Source organism: Pelobates fuscus, chromosome 10 (assembly GCF_036172605.1).
Source record: "Pelobates fuscus isolate aPelFus1 chromosome 10, aPelFus1.pri, whole genome shotgun sequence".
In the NCBI taxonomy this organism is placed as follows: domain Eukaryota; kingdom Metazoa; phylum Chordata; class Amphibia; order Anura; family Pelobatidae; genus Pelobates; species Pelobates fuscus.
In genome coordinates this window covers 38,199,680-38,222,273 of record NC_086326.1, presented here as the reverse complement: position 1 = coordinate 38,222,273, position 22,594 = coordinate 38,199,680, and the positions used below count along the sequence as shown (strand labels likewise).

General features: G+C 35.7%; 1 protein-coding gene across 1 annotated transcript in view; it reads left to right on the top strand.

Annotated features, from left to right (window-relative positions):
• Positions 1–22,594, top strand: part of LOC134574695 (alpha-2-macroglobulin-like protein 1) — a 58,746-nt gene that overhangs the window by 12,846 nt on the left and 23,306 nt on the right. Inside the window, exons 13-19 of the mRNA XM_063433814.1 lie at positions 12,889–13,152; positions 15,477–15,540; positions 16,565–16,707; positions 17,113–17,262; positions 18,172–18,351; positions 20,139–20,205; positions 21,976–22,035. Coding sequence (XP_063289884.1) covers positions 12,889–13,152; positions 15,477–15,540; positions 16,565–16,707; positions 17,113–17,262; positions 18,172–18,351; positions 20,139–20,205; positions 21,976–22,035 — 928 coding nt within the window. The remainder of the gene's footprint in view (positions 1–12,888; positions 13,153–15,476; positions 15,541–16,564; positions 16,708–17,112; positions 17,263–18,171; positions 18,352–20,138; positions 20,206–21,975; positions 22,036–22,594) is intronic.

Here is a 22,594-nt window from a genome sequence, read left to right as displayed (position 1 = left end):
AAAACATGAGCACATCCATGACTATCTAAGTAAAAAATATTTTAGATTTCTCAGGTATCTCTTTGCTGGTGTTTGTTTACCTTGACTATTTAGCTGGGAGGCTCGGGATGGAATGACAGGAAAATTAAAGAATGAGAAATAACAGTTAAGAATGGACACAGACAAAGAGTGTGTTCGCTGTAGAATCAGCATATTTGTAGCATTACTTGAAAGGCCAGTATTTAATTTAGTTAAATACAAAGTTAGGCACTCTGGGATATAGAATGCACAATCAACTTACACCCTAAATGGCAGTGAATTAGGGATAACATACTTAAATAGGATTTGGGAATTGTTATAGACAACAAACTAGGCAACAATGTGCAATGTCAATCAGCAGGTGCCAAGGCCAATAAGGTATTGTCATGTATAAAAATGGATGAAATATAATATTGCTTCTTTATAAATCAATGCGGAGACCACACCTTGAATATGCAGCACACCTTTGGGCACCCGTTCTGAAGAATTATATTATGGAACTAGAACAAGTGCAGACACAGGCTACATAAAAATGAATAAAAGTAACAGAAGATATTAGTTATGAAGAATGAGTTACACATTTTAATCTGTTTAGTTATAAAAAACAGCTCCTCAGAGGGGATATGATAGCATTATACAAATATATTCAGGGCCAATACAGACCATTTTCTGGAAATCTATTGATAAACAGGACTAAACATAGTACTAGGAGTCACTCATTTAGACTGGAAGATAGGAGATTTAGTCTAAGGCAAAAGAAAGGGTTTTCTTTTACAGTAAGAACAATGTGGAACAAAATGCCTTCAAAGGTGGCTTTATCAAAGTCTATCCGGATTTTTTAACAGTGACTGGATGAATTCTTGCAAAAGCATACTATTCAGGAATATCATTTTTAATATGTTCCCTTTTCTTTTTGATGGTGCCCAATTTTTTTTTTAAAGCTTGCAAATATATTCTGCCATCAAAAACAGTAGTATGCACTAATACTACAATAGTACATACAATTAAAGAATTTATGAATTGCAGCACAACCAAAGTCATCTATGTCATCACTTGTAGCTGCAAATTACAATATGTGGGAAAAATATATCAGGAATTCCGTAGGCGACTGCTACAACATGTTAATTCCGTGACAAATCCTAACATTTCCACACCAGTTGCAAATCACATTAGAATTTTTCATAATACTGATCCGACCAATTTGAATTTCCAAATTCTGGAACATATTCATCTCAATACAAGAAAAGGTAACTTCAACCTTACACTACTCAAGAAAGAATCTAGATGGATACATCAATTCAAAACACTGGCTCCTCATGGTCTTAATGAAGAATTTAATGTTACTCCTTCATTCATAACTAACATAGGATCCTACTTCTGTTTACATCTTTTTAATAACCTAGGTAGACCGGGGGTAAATGACAATCATCACCCCCCAACCCCCCTTTGTATCTCTTTACCCATCTTTAATTCTTAGAATCGTACAATATCAACTATGGATAGTCCTAATATCAGTTACTTCTTAATATTTACATTCTATCTGATTTAACATAATTAATGGACTCATTTTTAAAGATCCTGTCATTGTCCATTATCTGCTCTAAATACGGACTTATCCTGGTACTCCCCATTTTTAACATACTAAAAACTAATTTGATAGTGTGATTAAAAACGCTATCTTTGACTTCTCATTAGATGTCTTCTGACCCCTCTTTCTTGGATTCTTTTTTGATTTAATCTCTCCATCACCTGTTTCACCTAGTAGACATAAATGTCTTTCCCACTAGGTTTACTCTTTTCCTTTGCTTTTCCCTTCTATGATCATGTATCCATGGACAATATGTACAAAACACTACCCATGAGATTTGCACTCCATTGAATGTATACTCCATGAGCTTTGTACTCTATTTACTTAGCCATTATCCTAGGTTATAATATACAATAGAAGCAGGTTATACCCTTAACCTTTAACTGCAGTCTCTATTACTACAGTAATGTGGATGAACCTATCTTTCCTTGATAGTCAAACACTAATCTGTCACAAATAGCAAAAAATAGAATCAATTATAGATCTTCTGTATTAGATGCAACAGACTCAGTAATAAAGTCCAATTTTGGTCTGTGCAAATTTCTTTATCCCAGGTATTCTCTTCAGTAGCAACACTCCACAATAGAGTTTAATATATGAAAAAAATATATGCAGAGAAAAAAAAAAATATATACATATATAATTAATGAAACTCTGTATTATTGAAATGCTTAAGAAATAGTCAAAAATGAATTAAAAAATAAAACTTGCTTTATTTAGCTCTTTGCTGAAATCAATTTCTAAAAGTTCAAGTAAAAGGTTTTCATAAATTAATGACAGAAAAAACTTCATTGGCATATGTCTATCGGCTGATTTGCAAAGTGCATGTTAAGGCAGACCTTGTATTGCTCACGGCGTCCCGGATCAGCAGCTTGATGTTGCCTTGCTGGATACAATAGGTAAGTGTGCCCTAGATGCTGGCTTGCAGTGATCAGCCCTCAGTCCTTCCAGACGCGTTTCTCCGGCACAGCGGCTTTTTCAATGGATGTGGACTGTCGGGCAGTTGCTGCTTATATAGTAACGTATTTTCATCCAATTTTCACATATCGGTAAGCACACATTATTGGTTGTCTTACATACATTTTACATTTAATATTGTTACATTATCATAATACTGGCATGTGTTTTCAAGTTCTCATTCTTAATCTTTAAGTATTATGTTACAATTATTGTTGCTGTTTGTAACCATAGTAACTCCCGCTGAATATCAGTTTTAAACGTAACTGTCATTTACTCAGATGTTTATTGCATTGATACATTTACGGATGAAAAGTCAATTTTAATAATGTGTAACAGTTCACATTATATTCATACCTATCTAAGAGGGAAGTAATTAAATGGACAAATTGAAAAACGGATTTTGATACAGATAGTACTAATATATATTTCATCTAATACTGCAATCATTTTCATTTGCAGGATAGAGTGCCTAAACTGCTGGTTCAAATTAGTACTGACTGGTACTATGTTAATATAGGACTTTCTCACTATCTTACCACATACATTTCTTAAAGGGACCTTGTCCTCATTTTAATTTTTAATTAGGACATAGTGGGATAGAATGTTTTACCATATATATTTATTAAAGGGACCTTGTCTTCTTTTTGATGTTTAATTGGGACATTATAAGATAGGAATAAGCTGTCTCAATGGCAGTATTAAAACCTAGACATGAATGCAAAAAATGTCCTACATAATTAGGCAGAGTGAGACTCTCAATATCGATAGTTGTGGATAAGAAAGAAACGGAAGCGCTGGAGAATCTATCAAAAAACACGGAAATATGCATTAAACCGGCAGACAAGGGTGGAGGAATTGTGATTATGACGAAAGAATATTACCTGAATGAAGCAGATAGACTGTTGGGAGATGAGGAAACTTATGAAAAACTATCCAAGGATCCATTGGAGAACATACAAATAACACTGAAGGACATGCTTGTGAAAGCTAGAGAGACAGGAATTTTAAAGGAGTCAGAATATAGATTCCTGAACATAAATTTCCCTAGAACACCGACATTCTATTTTCTGCCGAAAATTCATAAGAATCTGAGAGCACCACCAGGCAGACCTATCATCTCCGGCATTAACTCCATTACCTCTAACTTGTCTCAATATATCGATTTTTTCTTACAACCATATGTATTCAGGGTAAAATCACATCTAAAGGACACAACACAAATGATTCGTGAATTGGCCTCCGTGGTATGGAGGGATAATTTTGTTCTGGTATCTATGGATGTGACATCACTGTACACTATTATCGAGCACAAATTAGGTTGCAACTCGGTAAAGAACACACTGAGTAAGACTGAAGACCTGGAAGAATCACAAATTGACTTCATCATCGAGGGTATCGAGTTTATCCTTAAGAACAATTATTTCCTTTTTGAAGGTCAATTTTATCTCCAAAAAAGAGGGACTGCAATGGGGACGAAATTTGCTCCCAGTTTCGCCAACATTTTCATGGGTGAATGGGAAGAAAATCATATCTGGAATACCCACCCATGGAATAATAACATCCACAGTTACAGAAGATATATAGACGATATCTTCTTTATATGGGAAGGGAGTACAGAAGAACTGCACAAGTTCCTTGAATACACCAACAACAACAGCTGGGGAGTAATACTCAATACAGTCCATAGTACTACGGCCGTAGATTTTCTAGATCTCACCATCTATATAGATTCAGGCACCATAAGAACTAAGACACACTTCAAAGAAGTTGATGTCAACAGTTTTATCTTGAAAGAGAGCTGTCATTTTCCAGCATGGTTAAAGAATGTACCATACAATGAATTTAGAAGGGTAAGACGAAATTGCACAGATCAAGAAGTGTACATAGAACAGGCGGAAAAAATAAAGCATAAATTTCTGACGAAGAATTATGATTCTAAGGAAGTGGAAGATGCACTAATAAAAGTGAAGAATCTAGACCGTAATAGCCTCCTAAAGGAAAAAGAAAAAGACATCAAGACAACATCACAACAATCCAATCTGTTCCCACCTATTATTCTGGATTACAACAAGGAGAATGTAAAACTCAGAAAAATCCTAAGAAAACATTGGCACTTGTTGGAAAAGGATAAACTATTGACTAGTATTATACCAGACAAACCGAGGGTAATTTTCAGGGGAGCCAAGAATATTAAAAATAAACTAACAAATCAACATCTAAAAATGAACAAAAAAGAAGGGACTAAAAAGAAAGGCTTCTTTTATTGCAATGAGTGCATTACCTGCAAGACCAGTAAAAATACCTCAATGAAAGGAGTACATGAAATTACAAAAAGAAAGTCCAAAGATGATAACGAAGTATTTAGAATTCGGGACTTTATTACGTGCCAAAGTACACATGTTATCTACGTACTGGAATGCCCATGTGGACTCCAGTACGTGGGTAGGACGAAAAGACAACTGTACATTAGAATAAGAGAGCATATGCTTAATATTAAGAAGAAGTATATGCAACATACGGTATCGGCCCATTTTGCAGAGTACCACGGAGCAGATATGAGTCTCCTGAATTTTAAAGCCATATGTAGAGTAAAAAAACATTGGAGAGGTGGAGACCATATAAAGCAGTTGGGAATACAAGAAATGAAATGGATATATACTTTAAATACATTGCAACCAAATGGTCTGAATGCAGAATTCGAACTATGCCACTTTCTAGGTTGAATCATCTTAAAACAAGCCAATAATTCGTATATAACACTAATTTGAGAAATAGAAGAATGCTATAAAATTAACTAGGAAGCTCCTTTAATAAGAATCTAAAAGATTTCAAAATATTTCACAATAACAAGAAAAAATCGCAATTAAGTAAATGAGTAGGATAGGTCCCTCCAATGTGGGCGGTATTATATCCATATTTTTATCCTTTATTTTATTCTTATTTTTATCTTTATTAATCTTTATTTTTATTTCTTTTTATTTTTATCTTTATTTTTATTTTTATTATTACTTCTATTTATTTTTTAGTTATTATTCTTTTATTTATTTCTATTTTTATCTTTATTGGTATTTTTATTCGTATATGTATTTTTCTTTATATCCCATTTATTTTTATTTTATATTTTTTATACATTTACGCCACCACTATCTAGTTTAGGAATTTCAAATCCACAACTATCGATATTGAGAGTCTCACTCTGCCTAATTATGTAGGACATTTTTTGCATTCATGTCTAGGTTTTAATACTGCCATTGAGACAGCTTATTCCTATCTTATAATGTCCCAATTAAACATCAAAAAGAAGACAAGGTCCCTTTAATAAATATATATGGTAAAACATTCTATCCCACTATGTCCTAATTAAAAATTAAAATGAGGACAAGGTCCCTTTAAGAAATGTATGTGGTAAGATAGTGAGAAAGTCCTATATTAACATAGTACCAGTCAGTACTAATTTGAACCAGCAGTTTAGGCACTCTATCCTGCAAATGAAAATGATTGCAGTATTAGATGAAATATATATTAGTACTATCTGTATCAAAATCCGTTTTTCAATTTGTCCATTTAATTACTTCCCTCTTAGATAGGTATGAATATAATGTGAACTGTTACACATTATTAAAATTGACTTTTCATCCGTAAATGTATCAATGCAATAAACATCTGAGTAAATGACAGTTACGTTTAAAACTGATATTCAGCGGGAGTTACTATGGTTACAAACAGCAACAATAATTGTAACATAATACTTAAAGATTAAGAATGAGAACTTGAAAACACATGCCAGTATTATGATAATGTAACAATATTAAATGTAAAATGTATGTAAGACAACCAATAATGTGTGCTTACCGATATGTGAAAATTGGATGAAAATACGTTACTATATAAGCAGCAACTGCCCGACAGTCCACATCCATTGAAAAAGCCGCTGTGCCGGAGAAACGCGTCTGGAAGGACTGAGGGCTGATCACTGCAAGCCAGCATCTAGGGCACACTTACCTATTGTATCCAGCAAGGCAACATCAAGCTGCTGATCCGGGACGCCGTGAGCAATACAAGGTCTGCCTTAACATGCACTTTGCAAATCAGCCGATAGACATATGCCAATGAAGTTTTTTCTGTCATTAATTTATGAAAACCTTTTACTTGAACTTTTAGAAATTGATTTCAGCAAAGAGCTAAATAAAGCAAGTTTTATTTTTTAATTCATTTTTGACTATTTCTTAAGCATTTCAATAATACAGAGTTTCATTAATTATATATGTATATATATTTTTTTTTTCTCTGCATATATTTTTTTCATATATTAAACTCTATTGTGGAGTGTTGCTACTGAAGAGAATACCTGGGATAAAGAAATTTGCACAGACCAAAATTGGACTTTATTACTGAGTCTGTTGCATCTAATACAGAAGATCTATAATTGATTCTATTTTTTGCTATTTGTGACAGATTAGTGTTTGACTATCAAGGAAAGATAGGTTCATCCACATTACTGTAGTAATAGAGACTGCAGTTAAAGGTTAAGGGTATAACCTGCTTCTATTGTATATTATATATTTTTCTAATAGGTTGTTAGGTTCCCTATTTGTATACCCTTCCATTCCAATCAATAATTCAGCGCTCCACTTCTTCAACATTTTGTACAACATTATCCTAGGTTGCTACTCCTTATATATTTCAAATGGCCAGTTCATTATTTTTATTTCATTTTGCACCTTTTTTACCTTTTACTTGGTTGAATCACTCCAGAGGTCAATTGCAGTTATTACTGATTACTGTACCAACAATTGATACAGATTTATAATAATAAGCTGAGAAATGTCTAGTTGTCGTTATTCGGTTTTCCCATTTCAGTCATCTATATTATATATGGCCATATTATTTTCTATTTTTCATTCATTCATCTTATATTCATATTTATCTTCTTTCCCATATTTATATTTATTTTTAATGTCCTTTTTCCCTTGTATAAGCTTCCACTTTCATTCTCACTTTATGCACATATATTGTCACATTGCCACAGTGTAGTATCGATAGGGTTAACAACCAGAAGTGAGGCAACTTAAGCCCCTCCCCCCTAGCCCTATTGGTTGCCCTCACATATAAAAGACTGATACTTACCTGTCTTCAGTTCCCCTCTGATGTGTAACCTAAACGAAACGCGTGCGTCAGGGGCTCAGGACGCCTAGCTAGCTATACCTCTGCTGCTGCACTTACACAGTCGCGATCTCACCAGCGAACCTGCTCTTATATCTAGGCATCCGTTCTCTTATTCCTATACTCTGTCTACTATTTCTCTATGGGGGTTAAGAGAAGCAGTATAGGCATTTATTAAGGGGTTCCCTCGAAGGCACTTAGACTCTTTATCAAAGCCAGCATTAGGATTTTTCAATTCTATATATTTATATCGATTGCTACCACAAATCCTAGCTGTTCACTGCCTCTTATACCTCCTAGTTCACAGGCATTCTCTGCCTCTTCACCACTAGTGCAGCAGTTTTGCAACCATATTGGTGTGCTGTTTAACTACTTGAGCACAAGAGGCATTTGTTTCATATCCAGCAGACTCTGTCCTGCAGGAGGAGTCTAGAGGATATAAGCACTGTACACTCCCCTCTATTATTTCAGCCACACTTTTTATAGCAAGTGTTAAATTTCTATACTATTAAGTATCTTATTTCTTCGTACTGATACTTTCCTTGCTATTTCTCCTATTGGAGGGTGCAGTGCCTTAGCCAGTTTATAGGACATTGATTTAGCCTTGTGCTTTTTGTTTTTATTTTTTACGCTTTTTCATTTTAGTATATCCATTAAAAGTTATATTTTAACGTCCATTTCAATTGTGACAATATCTATCATGATGTTGAGACACTTAATGGTAGTTTTTTTCTTTTTTCTTTTTTATTCATACAAGTTAACAATTTAGGGGTTATCCCCCATTTTTTCCTACCACTACCGTGTCTCATATCTTTATTTAGGCTCTGTTCTTTTCTTTTTGAGTTACTTATTTGCCCAATTTTATCAGATGGCCCCACATAACTTCTTTGTGAGCTAGCCATACCTGACTAGGAGAGGTATCATCAGATTTGTTAAGGTCATCCAAAAGGGACTCATTTAATTTCCAAGCACCTCTCCCAGTAGTGAGGTATAAGGATGCTATGATGGTAGTGATAGGTGTATGATCCGGCCAAGAGAAGGACCCCACCTCCACTCTTTGAAACCTGGGCAATGTAACAATGTCCATCAGACATATATATATATTCTGGAGTAACCATGGTGTCCTGAGGAAAAAAATGTATACTCTCAGACGATGGGATCTTTGACTATTCAGGTGTCATAAAGATTATTTTGGAATAATAGGTGCCCGAAATAGGCACTTAATAAGGTGAACTTGTTTTTTTGTTAGTTTGTTGACCTGTATAAAGTGGATTTTGTGCTAGATCATGTGTGAAAATATGTCTAGTATTTATATGTATTGGATTTAAAAGATGGTGGGTTACTAGAGCAAAAGTGGGTTTCCTGAAAGAATGCAATAGTGGCTTGGGAAGTATTTATGTTTTAGAAGGTAATCTGCACATATCTGGCATATGAAGGCCTCTAGCATTTATAGAGTATAGTTTTAAAGAGTTGGCCATTTTGTGTTATAATTCGTGTGAAGGTGATAGTAGTTGGCTTCCTCATCCCACCCGGTAAAACAGTAGCATGTAAACCATGAGCTCAAGCCACCGAGTATAGGCACAATGGTTCAAGTGTATCACCAAAAGGGAAGTGGTATCCAACCAGCATGAACTTAAAAGGGAAGTACAGGTACTCCACACTTACCAACCGGGTTCCATTCCGAAAATCCCTCGAACATAGACGAACGCACCGAACATGTTCGGGGAAAATTTCCCAGATTAGAGGGATTCCCTGGTCTGGTGCGTTTGTCTATGTTTGGGGAAAGTTCCTTGAGTATAGACGAAAGCAGCAGAGCAGGAAATCTCTCTAATTCCTACGATGGCTTGCACTTACCCCCACGCTAGAGAGTTTGTCGTAAGTATGAGCCGTCATAAAACACTTAGGTTTTAAAATGAGGACCACCTGTAAAGCAACATAAAATATAAAAATGTAACTTACATACAATTTGAGGTGTGCTTTTACCATGTGATCGAGTTATCCCTGATAATACTATTAAAGAGGAACCTGACACTGTGTTTAGCATCATAACCTTTGTATCCTGATTCAAGATGGGGTAACACACATGGTGAGCACATAGATAGAGTAGGCACTATGGAACATCTACTGTAGGGGCAAATTATAGCGGTAGTTGTCATGAGGTTAGAACTAGGTATATTATTAATGTGGGAAACAGGTGTGCACATATCTTTGATATTTCTAAGTAAGCTATATAATGCAGTAATTGCTGATGACACTCATTGCTTAACATAATAATCATAGTATTTATAGTAATTTTGGCTCTGCTAGAGCCCCAAAAAGGATATGCATTAATATTAATAGAACAATTTATACTTAATCTACCATCAACAAAATTATCTAAGTTTGGGTAGGTTTGTCACATTGTGAGCAAACTATCAGACCCTGCTCATTGTTGGCATAAAATCTTATGTCATCCTGGTGCTTAGAAAGTCCATGTCAGTGTATCACCTTAGCTGAGGACCAAATCGGTCCTTAGTCTGTAGAGCGAGATGAGTTCTCTTCCATAGAAAAAGAGACTAGAAGCAAGGGAATGCACTCATATAGGGGCTAACCCTTTGGAGGCCACAATAGTAGTGAGAAAAAAAGAGAGAGAGGGTGAGTGCCCTTAAATATAAAATATAGCTTTTAATAGTATAGTTAAAATAAATGGTATGCTAGCTATACATGTAAGAAAAGTAAATAGCAATTGTCACTAAAATTACACAATATATAGAGTAATAAATTAACCATAAAGGTAAATTGTCCTAAAGGGAAAGCAAACTCACACTTATAAACTGCAATCTAGGTCTAAATAAGGAGGTCCTGTTCAAAAGTTTTCAGGATCCTTCTCCTAGTTGTATGCAAAAACCATAAGGTTTTGGCAATAAAATTGCTAGATGATAGAACTATAACAATAAAGATATATACGGTGAGTAGAGTCCCAAAGGAACAAATAGGCTGCATATAGTGATGATTAGATCAGTAAACCATGCTTTCTTAACACAAAGATACCTGCATCGAATGTCTAATACATGTAACAGTAAGATGCCTAAAAGAAACATTTGGTTACATGTGACAATATATAGTCTTCATTGTCCCTATGTGTATATACAAGCATGGGATATATATGTAGCTAATACAGACAAAAATGTGTCTGCACAATTAATGTCCACATTCACAGTGCTTTTTGGTCAAAAAGAGGCACTGGAGTGTGTGTAAATAGTGCTAGAAAAATATGTATCTGCACTAATTAGAATAACTCCTACTGTAGAGCTGTGGGCAAAACGCGCGCATCAGGGGCTAGGGGCTCTCGCGTGATCCTTAGAAGAGAATAGCATCAGTTTGTGCTAAGACCAAAACATATTTTTGCACTGACCTTGGGATCCTGAGCCCAACTCCGGCTATAATAGAGGGGGTTCATCCTGACCATATCCCTGATTCCACAGGAACAAATTTAGGCTTATCTCCCACTTTGGTGTGCCAGTTTGGGGCCATCTGTGCTCCTTGTCTGAAAAGGGGCTGTGAGTGGTTGGGTGTTCAGCCCTGAAGTTAATTGTTTTAGTCAATGTAGCCTGTTTTTAAGCATAGCTCTCACAGCATTTATCCACTCTCTGTCATTACCAGGACCCATCTCTGCTTATTTTTAATGCATTTGATGCACTATAATTATTTATTGATTTCTAAAATATTTTACCAGGAAAGATACATTGAGATTTCATTTTCAAGTATGTCCTGGGTCCACAAAACATTGCATTATACATTATGGTACAATAAAATACAAAAACAATATTAATACAAATATATACAACATTTAACATAGAACAGGAATAATAAAAATATATATTAACAAATTTGGCTTTAAAATCTTTTCATTGCCTTTCATTCAAAGTATGTTTCTTCAAAGTTGCACTTTGATAGCTAGTCCAATGTTTAGCTGTGCTAGGAACACTCCTTCCGTAAATAAGGCAAACAGCAGTAATACTAGCAAAGTTATTCACTAAAGTAACAATTGTTGGGAATTTAAAGTTAAATCTAAGAGAATTTAAAAATAAAGACTAAAATAAAGGCCAAAGTGGCCAACTGAAAAAAAAATCTCCACGTAATTTGTTTCCAGTTCAGTTACTGTCCTCTATTTTGCAATTCCCTCCCTTTCTAGAAACATAGAAACATAGAAACATAGAATGTGACGGCAGATAAGAACCATTCGGCCCATCTAGTCTGCCCAGTTTTCTAAATACTTTCATTAGTCCCTGGCCTTATCTTATAATTAGGATAGCCTTATGCCTATCCCACGCATGCTTAAACTCCTTTACTGTGTTAACATCTACCACTTCAGCTGGAAGGCTATTCCATGCATCCACTACCCTCTCAGTAAAGTAATACTTCCTGATATTATTTTTAAACCTTTGTCCCTCTAATTTAAGACTATGTCCTCTTGTTGTGGTAGTTTTTCTTCTTTTAAATATAGTCTCCTCCTTTATTGTGTTGATTCCCTTTATGTATTTAAATGTTTCTATCATATCCCCCCTGTCTTGTCTTTCCTCCAAGCTATACATGTTAAGATCCTTTAACCTTTCCTGGTAAGTTTTATCTTGCAATCCATGAACCAGTTTAGTAGCCCTTCTTTGAACTCTCTCTAAGGTATCAATATCCTTGTGAAGATATGGTCTCCAGTACTGTGTACAGTACTCCAAGTGAGGTCTCACCAGTGTTCTGTACAATGGCATGAGCACGTCCCTCTTTCTACTGCTAATACCTCTCCCTATACAACCAAGCATTCTGCTAGCATTTTCCTGCTGCATTTCCTGCTGCTATATTACATTGCCTACCTTTAAGTCATCAGAAATTATCACCCCTAATTCTATGTGGTTCCTACTATTTGAAATGTAATGTGTGGACCTTGTGGGTTCTTTTCTTATAAGAAAAATTGCAAATATTTGAACATGCAAAAATAGCATATTAATGGGCAAATTTTATTCAAATCATTGTGCTTGTATTATTTTGACTATTTTTTTTTAATTTTACTGTTGCAATAGTCTTGTTACCATTATACAGACTAGGACATATTGGTTATTTTAGAGTTGCAGTTTGCAATATGTAGTACATACAGAGAACTTAACCACACAATATTTGTATAATAGGCATTCACTGATGAGAAAAATGAAGACTATAAGAGGGATCGTATTGCTGCCCGGTACGGTACCAGTTACCTATATCTGGAAGGCATTTATGTGAAAAGTCAAGACTCTGTGTATATTCACCCTGTAAAGAGTGCTGCACTTTGTCATGAGAACATAGCTGTCCGTGTTGATTATGACCTTGGAGAAAAAAAGGTCAAGGAAGTGAAAAAAGTCAACGAAGTCAATGAAGTCAACGAAGTCAATGAAGTCAAAGTATTCTTTGTTGTATGTATAATTTTTTTCAAGGGAAAGGGATTTATTCTAGGCACTCATGGGGTTTATTAATAATGGCATCTATTAATTTGCCATCATTTGATATAAAAAGTATGTGAAATCATATTTTTACATTGTACCATCCTATATTGTTGGTATCACTAAATGTTACTTGAATGGGAAAACATACATTTTATTCACTAATGGGTTGCATTGAGTTTATTCAGAGTTAAAACATTTACATTCAAAATAGTTTTATAGCTGAGATCTATTGCCCAGAACTACCTTCCCCAAAGCTCCGGTGCTGTTCCTCCTGCTTTTACCAAATTAAATTCTACTTGTGTATAGTCAGTCTCAGCATCAAGCAACAAAAATCTGACTGACAAAACTTGCCAAATTCTTCTTTTCTATGAACTACACAGAAGCCTGCAAGCACGGAGGGTTAGACAGGAAGGATCTTAAACAGGCACCATGGCATGTTCTTGAATTTTACTATTTGTTATAATATTTATTAGGAGTTTTAGTTTGAGCTTTTCACTCTGATCCAGTAGAAAAACTAGAATGAAGTTATAGTCCTTCTGGCCCTATACCCCAAAATGGTTTCTTTTTTTCATGGACTTTCAACCACTAATGCAAGAAACCATGGTCAATCAGTATAACACTGTGATCCTGCGTGCCCAACCAAAATCATCAGTGTTGTAGAAATAAGTGGAGCATATCAAGAAACAGAGAGATCATCTAAATGAGACATTTAGTTTATAGACCCCACTGTCAAATGATCAGACATGTTGTGAGAAGAATCTAGGGACATGTCAGAATCCTGGATTTTCCCATTTTCTAGACTTACCCTTTCTGGATGCCTTTTCCAAGACCCTCCAGGTCTTTACACTAGTGCCATACAAGTATGTCTCTCAACATATTTCACCAAAAACAAGGCTTTATCAATGGTGTGAATAGACATGGATTGCCTGCAATTTTAACCCCACTTATTAGAATCAAGTGCATGGTCTCAGTCACAAGAACCCTATCTATAATATATTTACAGATTCACCAAACCACTTATTATTATTGACCCATCAACTAAATCCATTGTTAATGTAGAATTTGTATCAATTTATATGTAAAAACTGGAACATCCTTACTATGTGGGCCAGCACAATGGTTAAGATCGGGTTGCTATGGAAATCCACGATACTCCTTCAGGTTTCTTACAATTAAAATACTTATGTCCATTATAATTTTTAAAAAATGCACAAACTTTGCATTATTCCCATTAATGTTTATTTTAGTAGCTTTGAATTATATACTACTTTATTTTAGTAGCTTTGAATTATATAGCTACTGGATGCATACTTGCAAAAACAGAATATTCAAGGATATAATCTTTCAATGTAGGGTAATAACTGCTTGATCCAAGGATAAATCTGACTGCCATTCTGGGGTCAAGAAGGATTTTTTTCCCAGCTTGTTGCAAAATTGTGCTTCAAACTGTTTTTTTTTTTTTGCCTTCTTTTGGATCAACAGCAAAAAACAAATGTGAGGAAGGCTGAACATGATGGACGCAAGTCTCTTTTCAGCTATGTAACTATGTAACTATGTAATATATATATATATATATATATATATACACATATATATTTTTATTTATATATGGGTAAAGCAAGTTGCCATGGAAACTTGGAAAGACACTTACTGCATTTATCCTTTTCTTATTAACAGGGATAACTACAAGTTCCTCAAAGGTATTCCTTAGAGCATTACCTCTAGTTGGGGCAACTAAACTAACGGGATTGTAACGTTCACAGACTGAATATTTTGGAACTCTGAATTCCCAGGTCCTCTAGCATCATAACATGTTAGATAAGGGTAATCCTGAGCCAACATGGTATGAAACTCATCATATAGCATGTTCCAGAAGATGCCAACACAGACCATACATATGAGAAACTTAGAGAGGCATTGAGAGAGCATTCGGGGTGTGATTACCACTTGCAGCCTCACTATCTCTTTATCTTAAAGAGTTTAAATTACTTTTCTTAATTGCTGTCCCCAACCCTCTCTCTGGTTATTCAATACTCACCCACAGTCACAGTAGATCTTTCTTTTATTATCTCTCACTATCTAACTTGCTATCTCATGTTCTTTCTCTGTACTTCTTTCACCATTTTCCTTGATGGCCCATCCACTCATTGTCTATCTTTATATTATTTGCTATACCACACACTTGCTAATCCATGCATTTTCTCTTTCTCCTCTATCACAATCCAATGTGTTCTCTCTGAACCAGCTCTTATTGTTCGTAGCACATTTGTATTACTTTCCTTTCCTTCCTCTAGGTTTTGGCTAAAAATAAGATTTTGCACAGTGGCCAGAAGACAGTGAGCCTGGAGAAAGCAGACTGTACGTTGTATTATTCTTTTCAATGAATGCTTTGCTTTATAACTATTAAACGCGTATCCTAACCTGATATATATCCGAAGAAGGAAAATTGTTACTAAATCTTGAAACAAAAGCCCTAATACATAGAATTTGCCAGCATTATTTTCTTAAAGCAGCCAGTTACAGGACCTTAGATTATTTAATTTAAGTGATATAGTTCTGCAGCAAATTTATTTTTCTGTAGTAAAAAAGAAAATAAAGTTAATTAAATTTTGTTTATTGAGCACCCTGTAACAAATATTTTAGTATACAGGTATTGTAAGGGGGGAATCAAAGCAAACAAGAATAAATGCACACAAGATTTTGAAAGATTGGATTTACAGCTTTGTGCTCCACAGTGACAATGTCAATAATTAGATTCTTTGTAAATTAGGTCTTTGTTGAGTTTTGAAAGTGATATTCTAATTGAAGATAGTCAATATGTTGAGCTGACAAGATTAGAGAGTTGGATATCTACTAGCTGGAAAAGAGGCTTGAAGGTGAAAGGAATAGCAGAGATAGTCTTTTCCAATAGTTACAGAGAGGTTCTATATAAAATTGGAGTCAAAAATGCATATCTGATGATGAACTACTGGTGAAAAGACTATCTGAATATGACCATTAGCATTAGACGGAAGCACGAAGGAAGGAGGCTAACACATATGTAAGAGATTGGATTTAAAAGAGTTGCATCTTCCTCTTCTGTAACTGGGGTAAATAACCCTAGCATACATGAGAATATGAGAAATGCACAATAAACATAGGATTTTGTTCACACACAGTCTAGAATCGAATCGCAAATCATATTCAGGTCAAGATTCTCTTAGTTAGTGTTGTGTTGTATGATGTGTGAGCATCACTAAAGTATATGTTGAATGTATCATGTAAATGTGTGTTTCTGTAAATGTAAATGTGTGTTTGATCATGTTGACTCCAAAGCAAGAAGGTTAAGTATATATTTTCTTATTGCGATCGTGTTATTTTCTCTTCTTCTTGCACTTCTCAGCACGTTCGGGATCCATGGAGATTTCTCTCCCAGTCCGAGATGTTTCTCCCACTGGGAAGATTCTTGTTTTCACCTTATCTGATGATGGTGAGGTGGCTGCAGATACTGCAACGTTCCAAGTGACTGCATGCCTGAAGCAAAATGTGAGTAGGAATGATCAAAAATCTTAAACACCCTGTACTGAATAGGACACTCCTAAAATTGTACATTTATTAATTTGGATATTTATTAATAAAAAATCCAGAAAATGTCAGCTTGAATAAACCTATCCATTTTAAGCATATACTCTTTTAAACTACTCTATGTTCTTCTGAGTTAATCCTTTAGTTAGCAGTTTGCTAATACACACACTTTTCAGAACCACTAGGGGGTGGTCTAAAGCAGGAGTGAAAACCCCAATGCTTGGTAAGTTATAACAAAACCTTTCCATTGTCAACTAAACATGGGCAAAATAATCCAAAAAGAATATCAAAGCAGTTATTAAGCAAGTCAGAATCTGACCAGCTAGTGTTATATTAAACATATCATACCTTTGCTTTGAATTTCAGGTCACCCTTGGGTTTTCTGAGGAACGTGTGCACCCAAGTTCACTTGTCAAGTTGAATCTGGGAGCCGCCCCTGGTTCTTTATGTGCGCTCCGTGTTGTTGACAAGAGTGTTACATTGATGAAACCAGAAGACGAACTCACAGAGGCTAAGGTAAGGTTTCAAAGGATGTGATAAGTTAGAAAAAAATATTTGTAATATTATGTATAAAGTTGTATGAATGTATTTGATTTTGGCATGTATTTTATTGAGCAATTCAAGATATCTGACATATAGATACAATTTTACACTTTGGTACTCAAATTGCTATTTTGAGTAAATTAGACAATGGAGACAATGGAGAAGAGAATCTAAGGGGAAGAGAAAAAAAAAAACTAAAATAGAAAAATGTACTTATTTATCTTCACCTAACCTGGAATATTGGGAACATTGGGACTTGCTCTCAGAACTAATCTTCATAACTACATAAATACATTAAAAAATAATTTAAAAAAAGGGCTACTAGAAATTGGATCACAGTTTTCATAATAATAAGTAACAAATAATAGGGCAGTTAAAGTACAAGACTGATATTTTTCACAGAATGAAGGTATTTAGAAGAAGAGGACATGAAACATTAGGAAATACTTTATTACAGAAAGAGTCATAGGTACACTCTCAAATTTTCAGAATGGGGAGCTACAGTCTTGCAGAATTCCAGAAGACTAAATTCTAGTATTCATTTATTTTTGTATATATTTGTAAGATAAGTTCTTATAAGCTGTTCTAATTATACAGCTTTTACTTTAAGGGACCCTCCACTGCCCAAATGTAAAAAAAATCACTATTTAGTAGATATACATTTTATTAAAACTTTAAAGCTTTTAATTATAATTTTTACATTGGGTGTATATTTAAAAAAAATGTGTGTTAAACCTGCAGATCTCTTGCCTAAAGCCTTTGTCAGCCATCTCCTACTAACCCCCTCTCAGACTTTCTGTGGCTGTCCAATCCCAATCTATTCATTTGAACATATCTACTAATACGTAAACCTATTGATTGTATGTTTTGACTTGGTTATAGATTCAAAATCTTATCAAGACTCAGCCCCATTATTCGCCATATGAGAGCTTAGATTATGAATTTTGTCGTGATAATGGACCTACAACTTATTGGGGAATAATTAGTGAAGAACTTAACTCTTGGTGGCATCCATGGCATGTCTATCCAGTGAAGAAGAAGGATCTTCAGAACATAATCGAGGTTAGTAACATACGATTAAGATAAAATATGTAAAATTCACGTATGTTGAAGATAGGAAGAGTTGCTATCCGAGTAGTTTGATTTGGCAATATTGGTACTCAAATTATAAAAGACTTTCCTGGGAACTGGAATTATGATCTGGAGATCAACAAGATAAGACATAATAAGCCACGTAGAACCAGAAGGCAGCTCCAGAGGAGAGTCAGCAAGGTATTTTTCCTCTGCTGGAACCTCTTAAACAAGACAGAGGATGGGATCTCATGTTATGCTAGCTCTCTAGAGAGAATAGTAGTGTCAACAATTTTTTTTTTTTTTTTAATGGGGAACCTTTTTTTGTTAAGAACTCAAAGTATCCAATTTTTATATAAAGGGGTATTGTCAGCACTCTTACTCAACTAAATTGATGCAATTCAGATGTGTCAGGAGTGCGGTTGCAGTAGTGGTAATTTAAACACACTTGCTACTCAATGCTACTCTTTTGAGAGACTGGAGCTGGAGTCTTTTCAAACTGCCCTGCATACTCTCAATCTTTTTTATGACCTTCATGCAGAGCATGAGACATTTAAAATAGCATTGGCTGCTAGATTTTCTGTTAAAGCAAGTAAAATTTAGAAATAAAAAATGTAATTTAAAAACATAGCAGAAAAGTGACATTTTAGCTCCATATTAGGATGACCTGGTCAGGGATAAATTTCATATGTGTGGCAACGTAAGTCTCTATCACTTCTAGAGCTATAATTTAATGATTTGAAATCTGATGGGTTATTCATAGGGCAATAGGGAAAAATCATGGATGCATGCAAGGTCATTTGGACTGCAAACTCCAGACTTTGTACACACCATTCAACGCTGTCCAGATCTTGCCACTATCCGAGCCCATGCAACTACATCATGTGGGAATATTTCAGTAAGCCAATCAGAGTGCTCATACATACAAGTCTCACTTTTCTCGAGACTTAAAGTGTTCTTCTTCATATTGCACAATGTGCAATGCAGTAGCTGTCATCGTGTGGGAAAGCCTTTATAAGAGGCTGAAGAAAAAAAGAGTTAGAAGAAAATAGAAGAAAATAGACTTCTGATGGTAAGTATAATTTTTAATTTTGCAGGCATTGGTTTTGGTGCCTTCCCCTCAGTATTATTAGGGTGAGGGGGGATAAGTAGGGTTAATTCATTTTAATGTGTGTGATTAAAGGATAGGGGTCCCTGAATATTATAATTAGGGGCCCTACCTCCTGCTAATGAGTCAAGCTCAGGAAGAGGACACTAGGTTCTTTTGACCCCCATAAGGTTTTTAATTTATTTTTGTAAACTTTTTTTAATGTGGTAGTTGGCTAGCAAGCACTGGCTAGTTGCCATGTTAAACATTTTGTATAGGATTCGAATGTCAAAACACTAATTTTAATCTGGACACCGAATGCACCCTGTGATTGTTGCAGATTCACATGGTCTAACTGAATTCTGACCATACGTAACTTTAGTAAATATGAAAATTGCCATTGCCCATTTTCACTGGATTTTATCCATCTGGACAAAATCCGATGTTTAGTGAATAACCCTGTGAAGCTACTACTACTTAGTGCAGGAACATCTCACTGGCAGAAAATAAATGAATTGTGCACCCAGAAGACAAGCCTATATTAAAATAAATAGTATGGTTGCTTATGGGAGTACAATTAATGATAGCTGATGTGTAGTACTGGTGAGCAGAGAAGTGATGGTGAAAAGAAGAGAAGAGGAAAGCTGAATATTTGCCCACCTAACATTCCCTTTTTTATGCTCTTCTGCAGGATATGGGACTTACCATCGTAACCAACTGGAACGTTATGGCACCTGTGACCTGTAAATTTGAGAGAGGTACATATAAAATTCACAGAATAGGTTAGGTTAGTGGAATAACACCGGCCTAAAGGCGTAAAAAAAAAAAACTTGCTTTCTTATTTTATTTTCTTCTTATTTATTATGTATGGCATGTAATTGCTTGGAGGAGCAATTCAAATATCTGGTATGTACTGGCTTAGAAACTCTATCTGTTCCAAGTACCCTAGGTATAATGTGATTATAATGTCCGTACTTATATTGTTCATTATGTTATTGGTTTTCAAATACATCTTTGATGTTACCAAAACCCTGTATTTGTGGTTTGCTTTAGATACTATGGTGTTCTGAGAATTAAAGCCAAATATTTCAGTGGGACAAGTGGGGAAAAACCAAAATAGAACCTTTTCTAAGTGGCTGGTTGGAAACTGCGGGAATCATAACATTCTCAAACCAATAGGATAAAATGTTATTAGAGACAGCAGACTATCACTAGTGTTACTTGTAACCACTGTTACACTAAGGTCTGCACTTTTGTGCGTCTAAACCCATTTTGTCTGTAGCTCACATAACAAAATTAGGTGTGCACACAGGTTGTGGCTGTGGATGTTGGCCATGGACTAGTTAGACTCAGGAACATGGCCTATGCTCCCTTATATGTGCTATGTGAGTCTGTGAATCTTGGCCAAGCTTCTGCAAGATATCAATATATCTTGCAGGAGTACAGCCGAGCATCATAGAGCCGCATGGCACACGTAAGGAGGTACAGCACTGACTCACATCAGGTGATACAGGAAAAGTAAATATGGCATGGAATGCGTATGGGCATAATAAAATGTGTGCCATGTCGCATGGATATGGGCATCATAATATATATTCAATGTGGCATGTGGGCAATGTGACATGATGTGGGCATAATAACATGGAGACAAACTGAAATATAAGTAGACCTTGTGGCATGTGGGCAATGTGGCATGATGAGTGCATGATGAGTGCATAATATGGTGGAAACAAACTGATATATATATATATATATATATATATATATATATATATATATATATATATATATAAATATCTATATGCAATGTGGCATGTGGGACTATTAAAGGACAACTCTAGGCACCCAGACCACTTCAGCTTAATGAAGTGGCCTGGGTGCCAGGTCCAGCTAGGGTTAACTAATTGTTTTAGAAACATAGCAGTTTCAGAGAAACTGCTATGTTTATCAATTAGTTAAGCCTTCCCCTTTTTCCTCTAGTGGCTGTCTCACTGACAGCCGCTAGAGGCGCTTGCGTGATTCTCACTGTGAAAATCACAGTGAGAGCACGCAAGCGTCCATAGGAAAGCATTATTAATGCTTTCCTATGTGACCGGCTGAATGCGCGCGCAGCTCTTGCCGCGCGTGCGCATTCAGCCGACGGGGAGGAGAAGAGGCGGATCGGAGGAGGAGAGCAGGAGGAGAGCTCTCCGCCCAGCGCTGGAAAAAGATTTAACCCCTTTCCCCTTTCCAGAGCCGGGCGGGAGGGGGTCCCTGAGGGTGGGGGCACCCTCAGGGCACTCTAGTGCCAGGAAAACAAGTATGCTTTCCTGGCACTAGAGTGGTCCTTTAATATAGCTTACGGTCATATTTGTATTATTTTAAAAAATAGCAATGCAATTTTATTAGCTATGAGAGAGTGGATGTGACAAAATTATCTTGAAACTATTTCATGTTTACATTTACACAGACATTCAAAAAGTAAAAAAAAAATTAAAGGCTTGGGTGTGAGATGCAATTCATTAAATAAAAACAATTGTGTCCTTCAGGAATGATGATGATGGCTGACGGCATGACTTCTGCTGCTATGCGTAGTGTACCAGTTTCAAGTAAGCTAAATCCTCATTGAACTTCTGATTTTATAGAGGTAAGGTCAGCCTGGAAGGAAGAAAACAGCGCTGACAGAGTAGTCTGGCATTATTTAAGTATTTATGTCAGCTGGCAACTTGTAGATTTGCTCCTCTGATCCATTTTTAGGAAGGTCTCTTGGCTTTTTTTTTACAGTGTGCTCTCAGGAGCAATTATGAAGTGAAGAGCAGTCCATGGTTAGGTTTATTATGTTGCTCAGCAACATCTTTGTTTGCTTAGCTGGTCCACTGGGGTGAATACCCAATGGCCAGTCTAAACCAGATGCCTATAGATAGAACTCCACAATACTTCGATATATGAACATCCTGCACCTCATATACCCATTATACATGCTGACTGCACCAGTATAACATCACATACTCCATTCTATGTACTGACTGCCCCAATATAACACCACTGTGACGGTAGTCACCATTACTGGGGCTGGAAGACAGACACTAAATGTTGTTCCAGGGACACTGCCAGACCAGTTCAAACTAGCTGCCCTGTCCCTACTCAAGAATGGTTATCCGAAATGAA